The sequence below is a fragment of the Odocoileus virginianus genome, chromosome 34 (assembly GCF_023699985.2).
Source record: "Odocoileus virginianus isolate 20LAN1187 ecotype Illinois chromosome 34, Ovbor_1.2, whole genome shotgun sequence".
NCBI lineage: Eukaryota > Metazoa > Chordata > Mammalia > Artiodactyla > Cervidae > Odocoileus > Odocoileus virginianus.
Window position 1 is genome coordinate 18,957,397 of NC_069707.1, and position 16,534 is coordinate 18,973,930.

General features: G+C 39.5%; 1 protein-coding gene across 1 annotated transcript in view; it reads right to left on the bottom strand.

Moving 5' to 3' along the window:
• Positions 1–183: 183 nt before the first annotated feature.
• The window catches only part of RAB32 (RAB32, member RAS oncogene family), a 28,834-nt gene continuing 12,483 nt past the window's right edge, over positions 184–16,534 (bottom strand). The window contains exons 2-3 of the mRNA XM_020898435.2: positions 5,215–5,492; positions 184–695 (exon numbers count right to left, since the gene is read on the bottom strand). Coding sequence (XP_020754094.2) covers positions 549–695; positions 5,215–5,492 — 425 coding nt within the window. The 3' untranslated portion in view covers positions 184–548. The remainder of the gene's footprint in view (positions 696–5,214; positions 5,493–16,534) is intronic.

Below are 16,534 nucleotides of genomic sequence, written 5' to 3' on the forward strand. Positions count from 1 at the left end.
CTGGAGTGGGTAGCCATTCCTTTCTCCAAGGGATCTGCCCGACCCAGGGGTTGAACTCGGGTCTCCTGCATTACAGGCAGATTCTTTACCATCTGAGCCACCAGGGAAAGCCCTAAGAGTCCAAAAGCCTCTCTCAAATATGAGGATGGGACAAAAATATAGACTCATGAAAAGAAACTACAGTGAGGCTGCAGGGAAAGTTTATTACCACCCAGCTTTCACAATGAAAGTCACAACTTGTAAGTCTTAACAGATACTGAGCAACTGTTATTTTAAAAGTTGTTGAAAAGGATGTAAACATTATCCTGAATATGATGGCAACAACAGTAGAAACCTAAGTGCTCAGAGTGAAGGGGTGGAGCCATTGGCAGGACTCCTCGGCCAGGGTCCGTTTCAGAAAGTCTCAGGCTCCCAGGGTGGCATCATCCATTTTCAGGCACAGCCCTGGGCAGATTTATAGAGCAGCGCATCCACCATGTGTAATCCAGTTTCAGGACCTTGCTTCCAATCAGTCAGGCTGAGCCCGCAGGACAGAAGCAGACAACAAGTCAGCAACACTGGGTCTTGCCCTCTTTTTTCACAGTCTCCTGGTCCAGTTTAATTCTGCCATCGTTTTCTTCGTTAGGGAAGCTTTGGTGGTTGGCAAGAATGTTCTCCACCAGGAACCGGGCTGCTTCATCGATGTTGACATTATCCTACAGGGCAGAAACGAGGATTAATTCTTAGAGGAAAGCATTAAGAGTATTGCTAGGAACTAGGAAAGAGTGTCAGAGAGGGCACTGTAAGGACAGCTCCATCTCCTGCTCCGATACTAAAACTGTTTGCTCAGAGTCCATACTATTGCCTAACAGGTCTAGGGAATCCTCTTCTTCCTACCAAGGATCCCTCTTTCTGATGTTCTTGTTTTTTAATGTTTTAAACTTTGGCACTGAGGTTCAGTGAACTATCTCCATGGCTGAAGATGACTCTTCATCCTGCTCTAGGTTGCCAGCCACATAAGTGAAAGCACAGATAGAAAAAGGCTTCCCTGGTGGCTCAGAGGGTAAAGCATCTGCCTGCAATGCAGGAGACCCAGGTTTGATCCCTGGGTCGGGAAGATCCCCTGGAGAAGGAAATGGCACCCCACTCTGGTACTCTTGCCTGGAAAATCCCATGGACAGAGAAGCCTGGTAGGCTACAGTCCAGGGGGTTACAAAGAGTTGGACACGACTGAGCCACTTCACTTTCATTTTTCACTTTACAGATATCAAAACAAAACTCAATAATCTGTTCTTGAACATCTACTTCCAGTATTTGGGATACCTTGTGGAAAAAAATGCTACAGGGTTCAAACCACATTAAAATATGATAAATGCAGCATATCACTTCCCCACCCCTGACTGCAAATTATGACTTTTAGTTGATGTGTATAAACTGAGCTGAAACAATGTTGTGGGTGAGATGTTAAGGATGCTCTAAGCAATCACCGGCCATCATATTTGTGTGACTGATTCATATGCTCTCATTGCACATATAATAAGTAACGCATAGCAAAAACTGTGCTTATTTACAAAGGACAGGTAGTAGGAGCTGTTAGACATTTCTAAAGCTATTGTGGAAAATACGTAAACATATACTTATGAACTTCCCATGTGGCTCCGTGCTAAAGAAACTGCCTGGCAATACAAGAGACACAGGTTCCACCCCTGGGCCAGGAAGATTCCCTGGAGGAGGAAATGGCAACCCACTCCATTATTCTTGTCTGGAAAATCCCACGGACGGAGGAGCCATGGGGTTGCAAAGAGTCAGACACGACTGAGCGACTAAGCACAATGTACTCTTTTCAGCGCCTGAGGAGGCACACTTGCTTGAGTTCATGTCTGCCAGGCTTCTCCACTGAAATGGGGCTATTTTTCACTTTGCACTTGGTAAGTACAACTGTATAAATACCCTGTTTTTCACTCTACCTTTCCCTACTCATTTTGATATCAGTTAATTTTTTCCCTGGAACAAGTATTACTGTTATATTTAATGGTGACTTTCTATCTCCATCATTTCTTCTTCATTTATGATTTGGAATTCTACAGTTAGGAAGAGTTTTTTCTCTTCTCTCCCATTTAGTCGCTTTTTTGTTCATGTCATGGATTATTACTTTATTCTATGGATTAGGTCCATTACAATAATTATTTCCTTTGTTGTTCAATCTACTGTCTTAGATTTTGGAGATCCTACAAGCAGGCACCTGTGTGTTTTTGACATGTTTCCATCACTGTGTTGTTTCCTTAGCTTCTGGCACCACAGAATACCTCAGGCACACCTTTACTTTCCTTGTTCCACTAGTTACTGGATAATTGTACTTAAAAACCAGATTCTGAGGACTTGTAAACTCATGAGTTCTGTGCCGTTATGGCTTCTAAACATCTTCAGCAGACACACCCAGGAAATATGTGATGTTTTTGAACTGTGGTGCTGGAGAAGACTGTTAAGAGTCCTTTGGACTGCAAGGAGATCCAACTAGTCCATCCTAAAGGAAATCAACCCTGAATATTCATTGGAAGGACTGATGCTGAAGCTGAGGCTCCAATACTTTCGATACCTGATGTGAAGAGCCACTCATTGGAAAAGACCCTGATGCTGGGAAAGACTGAGGCTAAGAAGAGAAGGGGACGACAGAGGATGAGATGGTTGGATGGCATCATCGACTCAATGGACATGAGTTTGAGCAAACTCCAGTAGATAGTGAAGGACAGGGAAGCCTGGTGTGCTGTATCTAAATGGTCTCAAAGAATCAGACACGACTAAGTGACTGAACAACAATACATACATTGGTATCTGCTTCTATGTTTATCTGTTTATACGTATATGTGTGTGTGTGCATGTATGTGCATGTGTATATATGTACACACACACATATATACATAAACACAGGATTTATATATATGTATGTGTATATATATGTTAAACGTTAAGTTCACATGGACCTTTCCAATTCCAACCCCAAACCACAAGGTTCATTCTAGGCTTCTCCCTTATTTGTTGTAACTTTCTCAGACAGTGAGAACTCTGTCTGAGAAGTAAAGACCTCTGGTATTTATTCAGGTATCTTTTCTAGCACCAACACAAGCTTTTTTTTTTACCTCTACTCCTAAGGTAAGTATAAACTTTAATTAAAGTATTGATCTTTAAATGCCCTAATGTCCCTCGGTCTCCACCATTCCCATTATACCAAATAATTAAAACATTCTCTAACTGCATCTAATTGTAACTCATTAAGAACAGAAAGTCCCATGCTATAGTGTAATTAGTCACACATTTTCATATTGGAAATCCATTATTTGCCATAAAGGTGAAGAGATGAAGCTCATGAATTTAAACTTGCCTTTTGGCTGTGTTCCCATCAGAAATTCAGATCCCTGGAAGTCTAGCAGAAATCAGTTTGAAGCTAACTGCTGGCCAGCTCAGAATCAGAGGTGTTAGTGGCATGTAGGCAGTACTTTAAGCCTTGACTAAAAATTTTAACCAAAATTTTATATTATATTTCTCTTGAAATACTCATCACTAAGGAAATATCTAGGAAGTATATTTGTAGGAAGGCACAGAACAAATGAATATTTTCCTTTTTACCTCTACAAGCTACCCTGTCTATACATATAACGAAGCTGATGACTTACACAGTCTTCGGCTATATGCCACATGATGCTATTGTTTATGAATCTTCCATCTAGTTACTGGGGAGAAATTCGGATTTATTACCTTAATGATTAATTTAAAAAAAAAAGAGGAATTTTTATCTGTAATACATTCATCTTCTCTGTCAAATCTCTTGCTCTAGTAAACATTTACACACACCACTAATTTTTTTCCAACAAAGCTGGGAAGTAAAGCAAATCCCTTGACAGATGCAGAGAGAAGACAGAGGGCATGGCTCCCAGAACGAGTGCCTCTATGAAAAGCTGTCCCTTCTGCAATCCCTTCCTTCCTGTTTGGCTGAGTGCTCATGCAGTATGCCTCTGGGCTTCATCTATGGTCCACCACTACTTTTTAAATATGAAACTAAATTTTAATTTATAATAGAGCAGATTATATAATAAACAGCCTTTAGCTTAGAAGTAAACACTTCTGCCTCTAGCAGACACTATCCTTCCCAATGACCCCTCCATCACAATATTTTCAGAGCACATTTTGTGTAGTCTCCCATAGGTTTGCTTTCATTATTCTCATCTTCAGTGGTAGCAAATAATCTTCCACTTTTAGGGTGGGTTTCTAGTAAAGCTAAAAGTAACCTGGTAAGTAGGTGATTTGGAGGAAAAAAAAAAAAAAATATATATATATATATATATATATATATATAAACCACTCTGGTAAATCCATCTAAATCCTTTCTATACATAAGAAATTCACTGAAGTAAACTAAAAGCTAAAACTGTGTTAAAATTAAATCAGTTTGGTTTTGAGTTTGTCATCATCACAGAATTTCACCAATGTTTCATCATCCTTCCACGTCTGATTGTTATTGGACCTCTAAAGTGAAACTTGCAATGCATATAAACACACTCCAGCACAATATTTTGTGTTTGGGATTTTCACCTTTGCTTTCCAGTATATCTGGACTATTAAGATTTTCATCAGCCAATCTGTATTTTTCTTCAAAAAATATTTTATCCAGTTTTCCATTATGGTTGAAAGAACAGCATCTTACTCTACTGTTCATGATGAAATACGTCACAATTGTTGATGCTTTCCTTTTGCTCAAATTTTTCATATACATTTGATCTAAAATTCCTCCATCATCATCTGAATACATCTTCTCTCTGACGTTTTCAATGTCTTTGTTTGTCCTGCCCATGACTTACATCTTCACTAAGGACATCTATGTCCCTACATTTTGTTAAGTCTTCTGTAAAAATCAAAATTAGTTGCGCTTGACAATATACTTCATACCCCATAAACTCCAGGGTGTATGAAAAGTACTTTGTTTAAGGACTCAAAACTCACAGAAAATGTCATTTGTTCTTTGCTCAAATAATATTGATTTTTATTTTAATGTAAAATCTGCCCTTCTATTCACCTCCCTACTAGCCAATTCTGAAAGCATCCCTGCTGCTGACTAAAATAAGCTGTAACATATCCAGGCTTCCGAAAACCACTCGGGTAAATCCATCTAAATCCTTTACAGTTTCAGGTCAGATGTACGAGTTAACTACAGAGCAGATTCAAACACACAGCAGAGCTCACCTTTGCAGAGGTTTCAAACCATCCTGTGAAGCCATGGTCTTTGCAGAACTGGTCCATCTGGGAAGGAGTCTGGCCACTGTCCTTTTTCTGGTCACATTTGTTAGCTAAAAGGACAGCAGGAATAGGGCTGCCATTTGGAAGATGTACTTTACTATCCAGATCACTTTTCCATTTTAAAACAGCATCAAACGTGGAACCTCTCGATATATCAAAGACAACGAAGGCACCGACAGCTTCTTTGTAATATACTCGAGTCATGTTGCCAAAACGTTCCTGTCCTAGAAATAAACATAGACACCAAAAACTTAAAATTCGGTCAGACGCTACATTTATATATAACATTTTTTGACCCTAAGAATAATGTTGTAAACACATCTGTCATTCCAGAGCAACAGAGATGGGTGGGATTAAGGACACACACACAGAACCACAGCCCATAGGGCAGAAGTGGCTGATCACCTGCTCTCAGGACACAGTTACCTAGTTTTATGTTCTCTGTGCACATACACTACATTCTCCATAAACATCAAGATGCCAGTCCTTACAGGTACAGAACCCATCATGTCCCCCCTCACTCGCCTTGGTCTAAGAGAGATACTAAAAAAAAAGAAAGTTGGGTGTGGAGAGAAGAGACAAGAATAGAAGAAAAGAGACTTGCAGGAAGAAGATAAGTGTGGTGGGTAAAACGCTAGTGAAAAAGATTAGGCCTGGACCTGAGATAAAGGAGCTCATGTTCTTAACTCCTCTTTTTTTACATCTCTAGCAAAACCCACTTTCCGTTTCCTTTCTAAATTTTTTTAAAGGAGGACAATTACTTCACATCTTTGTGCTGGTTTCTGCAGGACAACAATGCGAGTCAGTAGTCATACATATACTCCCTCCCTCCCTTCTCCCATCCCACTTCTCTAGGAAGTCAGAGAGAGCCAGGCTGGGCTCCCGATGTTAGACCGCAACTTCCCACTAGCCATCTTTTTAACACAGGATAGAATATATATATGTAAATGCTACTTTCTCACTTTTGACTTGAAATGCAAGACTGCTCTCCTCTAAGAAGGTAGATGTGCAAACCCACTACTTAAACGTGGCACAGCTGTGGTGTTAAAAGAAGGATCAACTACAGAGCTCTTTGGATATCACTGTACTTTCAAAATGGCTTAACATGTTAAACACCTTTTTTGGAAAAAAATCTACCATTAAATATACCATATAGGTCTTGGCAAAGCATTCACTTACTATCTGATATTGACTTAGGAAGAATTCTTTTCTTCATCTGACATATAGAAAAACATGCAAAGACTGCTTGACCAGCACTCCAACAGCTCCAGCTAAAGAAGACGGGACTAAGACTGGATCTCCTGACTCCCATGTGTGTGTGGGAACACGCGGTCATTCTGACCTATCCTGCCGCTGCCCTGACTTCTAAAGCTCCTACCTTACCTTTAGTGGGCAAATTACTGACTCCAATGCTAAGGGAAAATGACTGCAAACACTACGAATCTAAGATTTAGAACTCTTTGTCTAATGAGAAAAACATGTGCTATGATGGAACATTTTCCTATTAAAACATACAATGAAAAACAAGCTTTTATCTAATTTTACTGGTAATAAAGAAAGCAAAGCTGTCCCCTAAATTAATCATTTTTCTCCTCCAAATTTCTATGCCATCATACATTTTTAGATATTATTAATGGAATAATTGAAGAAAATGCAATAGTCAAGCTTAAATGGATAAACACAGTTCATTTAGTTTATGACTGCTCCCCAGAGGGGCTTATCTGAAGCTGTATTGTGATAGCTCAGAGTTCCAAATTTTGTTATAACGAACAGTCACATGAGAAATCTCATTATCGTGTTCATATACTATTAGTGATGTAAATCTGACTAGCCAACTATTTAGTTTATTTGCTCACAATGCTGACATTTATAAAAAGTTCATGTTGTATCCTTTTCCATTAACATACATTTAATTATCTCACAAGGCATGCCGGCAGAGAACAGACCAACCATTCAAGGTCAGTATCACCATTTTGTAAACACTGCGCAGATGCATTAAAGTGTACCTAATTTCAAACAGAGAGCACACACTACCAATGATTTTGATTTTTCTCAATTTTAATTATTTTATATGAAACGACTACAGCAATAAGAGAACTTAGTACTGCTAACTTAGTCCAGATAATAAGACAATTACATAATTATATGAAAACATTCCTTTGGGCTACCCTTTAATTTAGAAGACGCAGGTGCCAACTAACAAACGTATATAGAAATCCAGAAGTTATGGAGAACTATTGAGCTCTAGTGACTTTTGTTTCTAGAATCATCTATAAATTCCCTCTCCAAATATTTCATTTTACCAGCTGTGTTAGTGAACATTCAAGTTTGTATTCATATAAAATTTCTGGTTAAGCCATAAGAAAACAAGAAATGTATGAGGCAAGGCATTTTTGAGGAGGATCTTGTGACTTAAAATACCCATTCTAGTTCCAGGGCCAGGATTCAATCCTTCCTGACATTCTCACAGCAGAGAGTGTGCTTTCTAACACCACCATATATGACAAATCTAAATGGTGCCAATTACACTGTTAAGCATTTCATGCAAAGATAAGATGGGCAACGTAAAGGACAGAAGCAGCAATGACCTAACAGAATAATGTTAGTCACTCAGTTGTGTCCAACTCTGTGATCCCATGGACTGTAGCCTGCCAGGCTCCTCTGTCCATGGAATTCTCCAGGCAAGAATACTGGAGTGGGTGGCCATTCCCTTCTCCTGGGGATCTTCCTGACCCAGAGATCAAACCTGGGTCTCCTTCATTGCAGGCAGATTCTTTACCAACTGAGACACCAGGGAAGCCCAAATACAAACAAAGCTAGTGGAGATGATGGAATTCCAACTGAGTTATTTCAAATCCTAAAAGATGATGCTATCAAACTGCTGCCGTCAATATGTCAGCAAATTTGGAAAACTCAGCAGTGGCCACAGGACTGGAAAAGGTCAGTTTTCATTTCAATTCCAAAGAAAAGCCATGCCAATGAATGTTTCAATTATTGCACAATTGGGCACATTCACATGCTAGCAAGGTAATGCTAAAAATCCTTCAAGCTGGGCTTCAGTAGTATGTGAACCAAGAAATTCTAAGTGTACAAGTGGATTTAGAAAAGGCAGAGGAACCAGAGCTCAAATTGCCAATATCAGTTGTATCATAAAAGAAGCAAACAGAAAAACATCTGCTTAATTGACTATGGTAAAGCCTTTAACTGTGTGGATCACACAAATTGTGGGAAATCCTTAATACAATGGGAATACCAGACTACCTTACCTGCCTCTTGAGAAACCTGGACAAGAAGTAATAGTTAGAACCGGACATGGAACAATGGACTGGTTCCAAATTGGGAAAGGAGTATGTCAAGGCTGTATACTGTTACGCTTCTTATTTAACTTATATGCAGAGTGCATCATGTGAAATGCTGGGCCGGATGAATCACAAGCTAGAATCAAGACTGGTGGGAGAAATACCAATAACCTCAGATTTGCAGATACCACTCTAACGGCACAAAGAGAAGAGGGCTAAAGAGCCTCTTGATGAAAGTGAAAGAGAAGAGTGAAAAAGCCGGCTTAAAACTCAATATTCAAAAAATTAAGATCATAGCATCTAGTCCCATCACTTCATGGCAAATAGATGGGGGAAAAAGTAGAGACAGTGACAGACTTTATATTCCTGGGCTCCAAAAATCACTGCAGACAGTGACTGCAGCCATGAAGTTAAAAGCCACTTGCTCCTTGGAAGAAATCTATGACAAACCTAGTGTATTAAAAAGCAGAGACATAATTTTGCCAACAAGGGTCCATATAGTCAAAGTTATGGTTTTACTAGTTCAGTTCAGTTGCTCAGTCATGTCTGACTCTTTGCGACACCGTGGACCACAGCACACCAGGCTTCCCTCTTCATCACCAACTCCCAGATCTAACTAAAATGCATGTCCATTGAGTTGGTGATGCCATCCAACCATCTCATCCTCTTGTGTCCCCTTCTCCTGCCTTCAATCGTTCCCAGAATCAGGATCTTTTCCAATGAGTCAGTTCCTCACATCAGGTGGTCAAAGTATTGGAGTTTCAGCTTCAGCCTCAGTCCTTTCAATGAATATTTGGGACTGATTTCCTTTATGATGGACTGGTTGGATCTCCTTGCAATCCAAGGGACTCAAATGAGTCTTCTCCAATACTACAGTTCAAAAGCATCAATTCTTCAGTGCTTGGCTTTTTTTGTAGTCCAACTCTCACATCCGTACATGACTACTGGACAAACCATAGCTTTGACTAGATGGACCTTTGTTGGTTTTACCAGTAGTCATGTACAGATGTGAGATTTGGACCATAAAGAAAGCTGAGTGTTGAATAATTGATGCTTTCAAATTGTGGTACTAGAGAAGACACTTGAGAGTCCCTTGGACTGCAAGGAGATCAAGCCTGTCAATCCTAAAGGAAATCAACTCTGAATATTCACTGAAAGAACTGATGCTGAAGCGGAAACTCTAATACTTTGCCACCTGATGTGAAAAGCCAACTCATTGGAGAAGACCCTAATGCTGGGAAAAATTGAGGACAGTAGGAGAAGAGGGCAACAGAGGATGAGATGGTTGGATGGCATCACCAACTCAACGGACATGAGTTTGAACAAACTCTGGGAGATAGTGGAGGACAGGGAAGCCTGACGTACTGCAGTCCACAGGGTTGCAAAGAGTAAGTCAGGACTGAGCAGGCTGAACAACAATAACACTGTTAAGCAAATGAAAAGTAAAGGCACAAACTGGAGAAAAAAAGTACATATATACTGTATCTGATTTAAAAAAACATACTTAGAATATACAGAATTCTCAGAACTTCAAAATAAGAGAACAAAAAAGAATTTGATAGAATAAGCAAAATATTAAAACACTTTACCAAAGAATTTATATGACGATAAATAAGCAAAAGAAATGATGCTCAAAATTATTAATCATTGGGTTTAAACCACAACTGAGCTGATCCTTTATACCCACAAGAAAGGCTATAATGAAAAAGTCTGACTATACCAAGTGCTGGTGAAGTTGTGGAACAACTGGAGCTCTCATACATAGCTGGTAAGAATAATACTTAAAAATAGTGTAACCATGTTGGAAAATAATTTGATACTTTCTCAAAAATGTAAGCATATATCTAGCACACAACCAAGTTATCCCACTGCTAGGTATCTGCTAACAAAATGAAGGCACACATCTATACAAAGGCATGCTCATGACTGCCCAGAGGAGCTTCATTTTTAATAGCCCCAAACTGGAAGCAACCCAAATGTCTATTCACATAGTAATGAATAAACTACGGTATATTCATACAATGGACTACAACTCAACAATAAAAAGAAAAGGAACAAATTATGAATAAATGTAACAACATGGATGAATCTCAAAATAATTATGCTGAGTCAAAATAACCAGGCCAGAAGAGGAGAAGGAAATACTGTGAGTCCACTTATATCAAATCCCCAAAAATTAGAAACTACAGTATTACAGTAAGAGAAAGCAGACCAGTTGATTATATTGGACAAGGGCGGGGAATGGATTAGAGAAATTAGATTTCAAATGATAAAAAATGCTTGCAATCTTGACTATGGTGATATTTCCAAAGTGTAAAACTTATAAAATTGTACAGTTTACTCTATGTCAACTATATCACAATAAAGCTATAAAAAATACCTACCTTATATACTATATATGGTCACCGGGAAGTTAAATGTAAAATGCCTGCCTGGGAGTATATTTAGGGCTGAGTTTGGCAGAACTCAGCTAAATAAAGTTTTATTGGAATATCACACTCATCTATTTACATATTATATACCTGACTTCATTCTATAATGGTGGAGTTGAGTTGTTGCAATAGAGAGTAAATGGCTCACAAAGCCTAAAATAATTACTATCAGGAACTTTACAAAAATAGTTTAATGATTTCTATGCTAAGGGTTTAGGGACAGTCTATATCTTTACTGCTGCTGCTGCTAAGTCACTTCAGTTGTGTCCAACTCTGTGTGACCCCACAGATCGGCAGCCCACCAGGCTCCCCCGTCCCTGGGATTCTCCAGGCAAGAACACTGGAGTGGGTTGCCATTTCCTTCTCCAATGCTTGGATGTGAAAAGTGAAAGTGAAGTCGTTCAGTCATGTCCCACTCCTAAGGACCCCATGGACTGCAGTCTACCAGGCTCCTCTGTCCATGGGATTTTCCAGGCAAGTGTAGTGGAGTGGGGTGCCATTGCCTTCTCCCATACATTTACTAGGAGTAGTATATAAAATTCATGAAGGTACACCCTTAACTTCTTTGTATGTAGGTTATACTTCAAGTTCAAAGAGTGTAAAACGCCAGGTCCATAAGTGAGCCCTGGATAAATACTAGCTAAGGACTAGCCCTGCGCTTCCCTGGTGGCTCAGAGGTAAGGAATATGTCTGCCAATGTAGAAGACGTGTCAGGAAGATCTCTTGGAGAAGGAACTGGCAATCCACTCCAGTATTCTTGCCTGGAGAATCCCATGGACAGAGGAGCCTGGCAGGCTACAGTCCATAGTATGCAAAGAGTTAGACACGATTGAGCAACTAATGCGTTCACTTTCACACATGGCACAGCCTTAAATTATTAGGTAGGTAAGTGTTTTACCTCAAAGTGGTGAAAATGGTTTGCAAAGGAAAATAAACTTGAGAAAAGTACAACCATCCTAGAGAATCAAATATCAAGCACCCGATAGTCAAGCTACCCCAGGAAATAATGTCTGTTTAAATCAGCCAACTGTCTTTAGAGACCTTTAGAGATCATCAAAGTTTCTCCAAGCTCTCACTTCTGATATTTTAGAATATCAGAATTCTATGCTATATATCGGAAAACTATGCTATAATTTTAATGTCATAATGATTTTCTGACAATTCTGCAATCACCAAATCCAGAAGACAGCAATAGGGATCAAATGTAAATGACTCACCAACAAAAGGCCAAGCCCATGCATTTATGGGAGTAGCTTATTCTCCAAAAGAATAAGGAAAATATACTTCCTACTATACTGAGTTCATAATCTCTTTTTTGAAAAATTTAAAAGTGCTTCAGAGATTTTCCTGAACTGGAAAAGACAAGTGAAAAACAAAAGTCTCTAAAACACGTGTCATTGAACTATGGAGTGACGAAAGATAAAAGGAGTTCATTTAGAATAATAATCTTAAAATTAATGGAACTGTTCTCCAAAAATAGAACAAGGTGAAACTTAGATTTAGTTTTGTTGTCTTAAAGGTTTAAATGCACAGAGTTGCTAAGTTCTTTCGGTTGTTAAGCTGGAAAGTAAACTTTCCTACAAGAATAAGAATTGCAGCCTGTATCTTTGTTATGACTGCTCCTTGGGTAATTTTAGCTATTCCCTTATTACTATCTAAAACAAAAGAGTCCAGTGGAAAACACAACTAATGTTCATGAATAATCCATTTTCCTCCACTTTTGAATACATGGAGGACCATACTGTCCTTCCCCGACTAAACCAGCTGTGTTCATGGAACATGGACAGAAGTGTCCCTGCCCAGCAGAATCACTTGTTGGGTGGCAGCAAGGTTACCCCTGCTTTGGGGTGATGGTATCAGATGGTAGGGCCTCTGTTAGACTGGGTCTTCAAGGGGCTCCAATGAAAAACCACCCTCAAATTCATCACCATCCCCCCACTTCTGCTCCCTACTAAGGACATGCAGAAAGTGTGAAATGTGTCAGTCACTCAGTCATATCCGACTCTTTGTGACCCCATGGACTGTAGCCTGCCAGGCTCCGCTGTCCATAGGATCCTCCAGGCGAGAATACTGGAGTGGGTTGCCATGCCCTCCTCCAGGGGATCTTCCTCATTTTAATGCTGCTGGCACCCTACCACAACCTAGCCTATCTTGACTGGTCCAACTCCCAAATATCTTTTTACCTCCTATAGCTAGATTTGATCTCAACTAAAAAATTAGGTTCCTCCTATATACCAGGCATTGTGCTAGGGTGAAACAATGATTAGGATCCTAAGAATCTCAGTCTATCTGAGGAAAGAAACCAAGTGACGTCACAATGTGTTAAGTGTAATCAGAGATAAAGAGCATATTATGGTATTCAACAATGGGATGTCATTCACTGAAGTAAGCTAATCTTACTAGTCTTTTTGAAAGATATATTATCAACAAATGCCTTCCAAATGCTTATACTATGAAAATATAGTATCTTCATAAACTTTATTTATTTCCATGCTGTGACTTTCAGTTTGCATGCCCCTGGGGGCAGCCAGCCTAGGCAGAGCCATGCTCACCATCCATGGACTAAAAGGCTAAGCTTTAACTGCTGGAGGCAGTTCCTCAGAAGCACTGAGTCATCACTAGGAGAAACATGCATTCTACTTCCCCTTTCACAGCACTGCAGAAGCCAGCCCCTCTTAGCTTCAGAAAAGGGCTAAAAGATCAAACCATGGGTAAGACTGTCATATGCAAACTAGAATTGCATTAGAAATCCATGGAATCTTAACATTTTTTTTTTTTAAATTTTGGGAAAGAAAAAAAAAAAGTACTCTGAGGGGCGGCCAATCAACCATTTTAAGTTTAGCCTAAGAAATTTTTATTATTCTAGGACTTTTCTTTCCACAAGCACATAAATAAAAGCAGGACATTTCTGCCAGGATGAATGCTCCTGGATTGTGTCCTGTGATGGAAGCGGACCGGTCAGAGGAGAAAGTATGCAGTTATTAAATATAAAGACAGCTGCATGGGTCTTGTTTCATGGTGTGTGTGTGTGTGTGTTTGTGTGTGTAGAGTTTAAGTGTACAGCAATATGGAAGCTCAGCAGAACCGGGAGAGCTTCCTCTTACATGGTCTGTAGTAGTAGTTCAAACGCAGTGGGGAGAACGCTGAGCAACAAACACCGCCTTCCTAGACCAGAGCTGTAATCTCCTCTGACAGGAAGAAGAGGGGCCACTTCACTGATACTCTAACAGGCAAGATTATAAACTAGAAGATGACGCTCCAGATTACCTCATCCATCCTCCCTTAGTTTAAAGATGAGAAAATAAAATCTCAGCGAGACAACATTAATCAAGTGCCTTAGGTGGATGTGTTATCCAGTGTGCTGCCTGATCTGGTAGTCAAGCGATTTCTGGAGTGTACATTCTTCCCCATGGGCCGTGTCTCCAGACAGATCCAAAGTAGCAGGAGCCTGGGAGACACTCCCCAAGGACACACACCCTGCCACAAAAGTTACGGGCTTGCTGTGACCCCGAGTGCCTGACCACAGCAGCTAAGGACATGCCTCACTGCTGAGTTCATTAGCTAGGCTGATACTAGGGACAGGCTTTTTTCACCATATTGCTGTGGGCATATTGCCTGAATATTCCAATGGCTCCTAAAGTGTGTTATCTTTCTCTAGCGGAAGGAACCCTGATTATAGCTAGATATCTTGGCAATGAGAAAGGGGAAAAAAGAGCACAGTACTAGTCATCTAGGCTCAAAGACATTTAAAGATGCACAACTTGGTAATACATACTCTAATGGATGATGACCTGTAAGGTACACATGTTGGCAAAAGGATTAAAATGCTTCACCAATATCTGGAGTACCCAACACTAATGACTTTGAGAAGGAGTTGAGACAACTTAATACATTTCCAAGAACATGTACTCTAATCAAGGAAAAGAAAAGCACAAAACGGCTTGCCTTCTCTCTTTTTAGTGTAGGCAGATTTTCTAAAGGGAAATATTTGCTCTCAGATTTGAAAGTAAAATACTACATTTTGAACATTTATCAGAAATACAGGCCAGAGATGCTTTCTCTATGGTTTTAATCACTATTTTTTAAAGTTTGTCTCAAAATTTTATGTTCATGTGCCCATTTGCAAAAAAATCTAAATATCTCTAAATGTTATTTGAAATTCAAAATATAAGTCACACAATGAAAAATAAATCAGAGCAATAAGACAACCAGTGCTTAGCTTTCCAAGTATAAATGCTTATCCTTTCCCACCCATTAAGAATTATTGGGCTTCCCAGGTGGCTCAGAGGTGAAGAATCCACATGCCAATGCAGGGAACATAGGGTTAGATCCCTGGGGCGGGAAGATCCATCCATCCCTCCATCCAGTGTTCTTGCTCGGAGAATGGAAAGGCAACGCATTCAGTATCTTGCCTGGGAAATCCCATGGACAGAGGAGCATGGGCTACAGTCCATGGGGTTGCAAAAGGGTTGGACATGACTTGGCAACTAAACAACAAACAACAAGAATTATTGAGCTACATGTTCTTGCTTAGGGTGACTGGGCAAAAATGTAGTTTCTAGTGAGTGCATATAAAGTTCTTTAAAAACATATCCTTAAAGTTCAGTATGCATTTCAGAGATGAAGCATTTTTAACACGCTTGTGTGGTTGGTGGGTAATAGACCAAGATCCAGCCAAAATATAAGTCTAGTCACTGGTTTTAGAAAGATATCTATCTAGCCACTAAAATTTTTTATAGCTTGATATAGATAATATGCTGATGTCATAATGGGTCTTACGTTTTATATGTAAGAAGCTACAATTCATAGTCACATAGGTTTTGTCATTTTTAGGGCATATATTTAATGACTTTTTATGCTACTACTTTATAAAGCCCTTATAAATGTGCCCCAGAATTACACTTAAATATTTAACATGCTAAAATTATACGCATTGTTAGAAGAAAAAAAAATTTCCTTACATTAAAAAACTACCATAATACTGACCAAGAAAACAATGTAACTAAAAACCTATCCCGCCCCCCACTGGTTTACATAATTTTCTATAAAACAAATGACTGTATTACCATCAAATAAAACAAGTCTAAAAGCTAATGCATCAAATTAGCACCATGTGAGGCTGGATTTGATATGTACTGAATTTCCTATTAATATTGTACCATAAAGAAGGTAAAAGGAGTCATGTGATTTTACATCATGCATTCGTCTGGTTTTCTTTTCTATCATGTGTAAAGCAGAAAGAGAGATACTATAACATGACCATGAAACCTTTGCGATCAGAAACATCTGGATTCATGCCCTAACTGCAAGTGACAGGTGTACAGGCCTTGGGGAAATCCCTTAACCTTCCTGAGTCTCACTTTACTCAAGACTAATTTCCCCAGAAACATATATGTTAACGTATGTGAAACAGACAGCAAGTGGGAATGTGCTGTCTGACACAGGGAGCTCAGCCTAGTGCTACGTGACAACCTAGAAGGGTGGGGTTGGGAGGCAGACGGGAGGGGGATTCAGGAGGGGGGCGACATATGTATA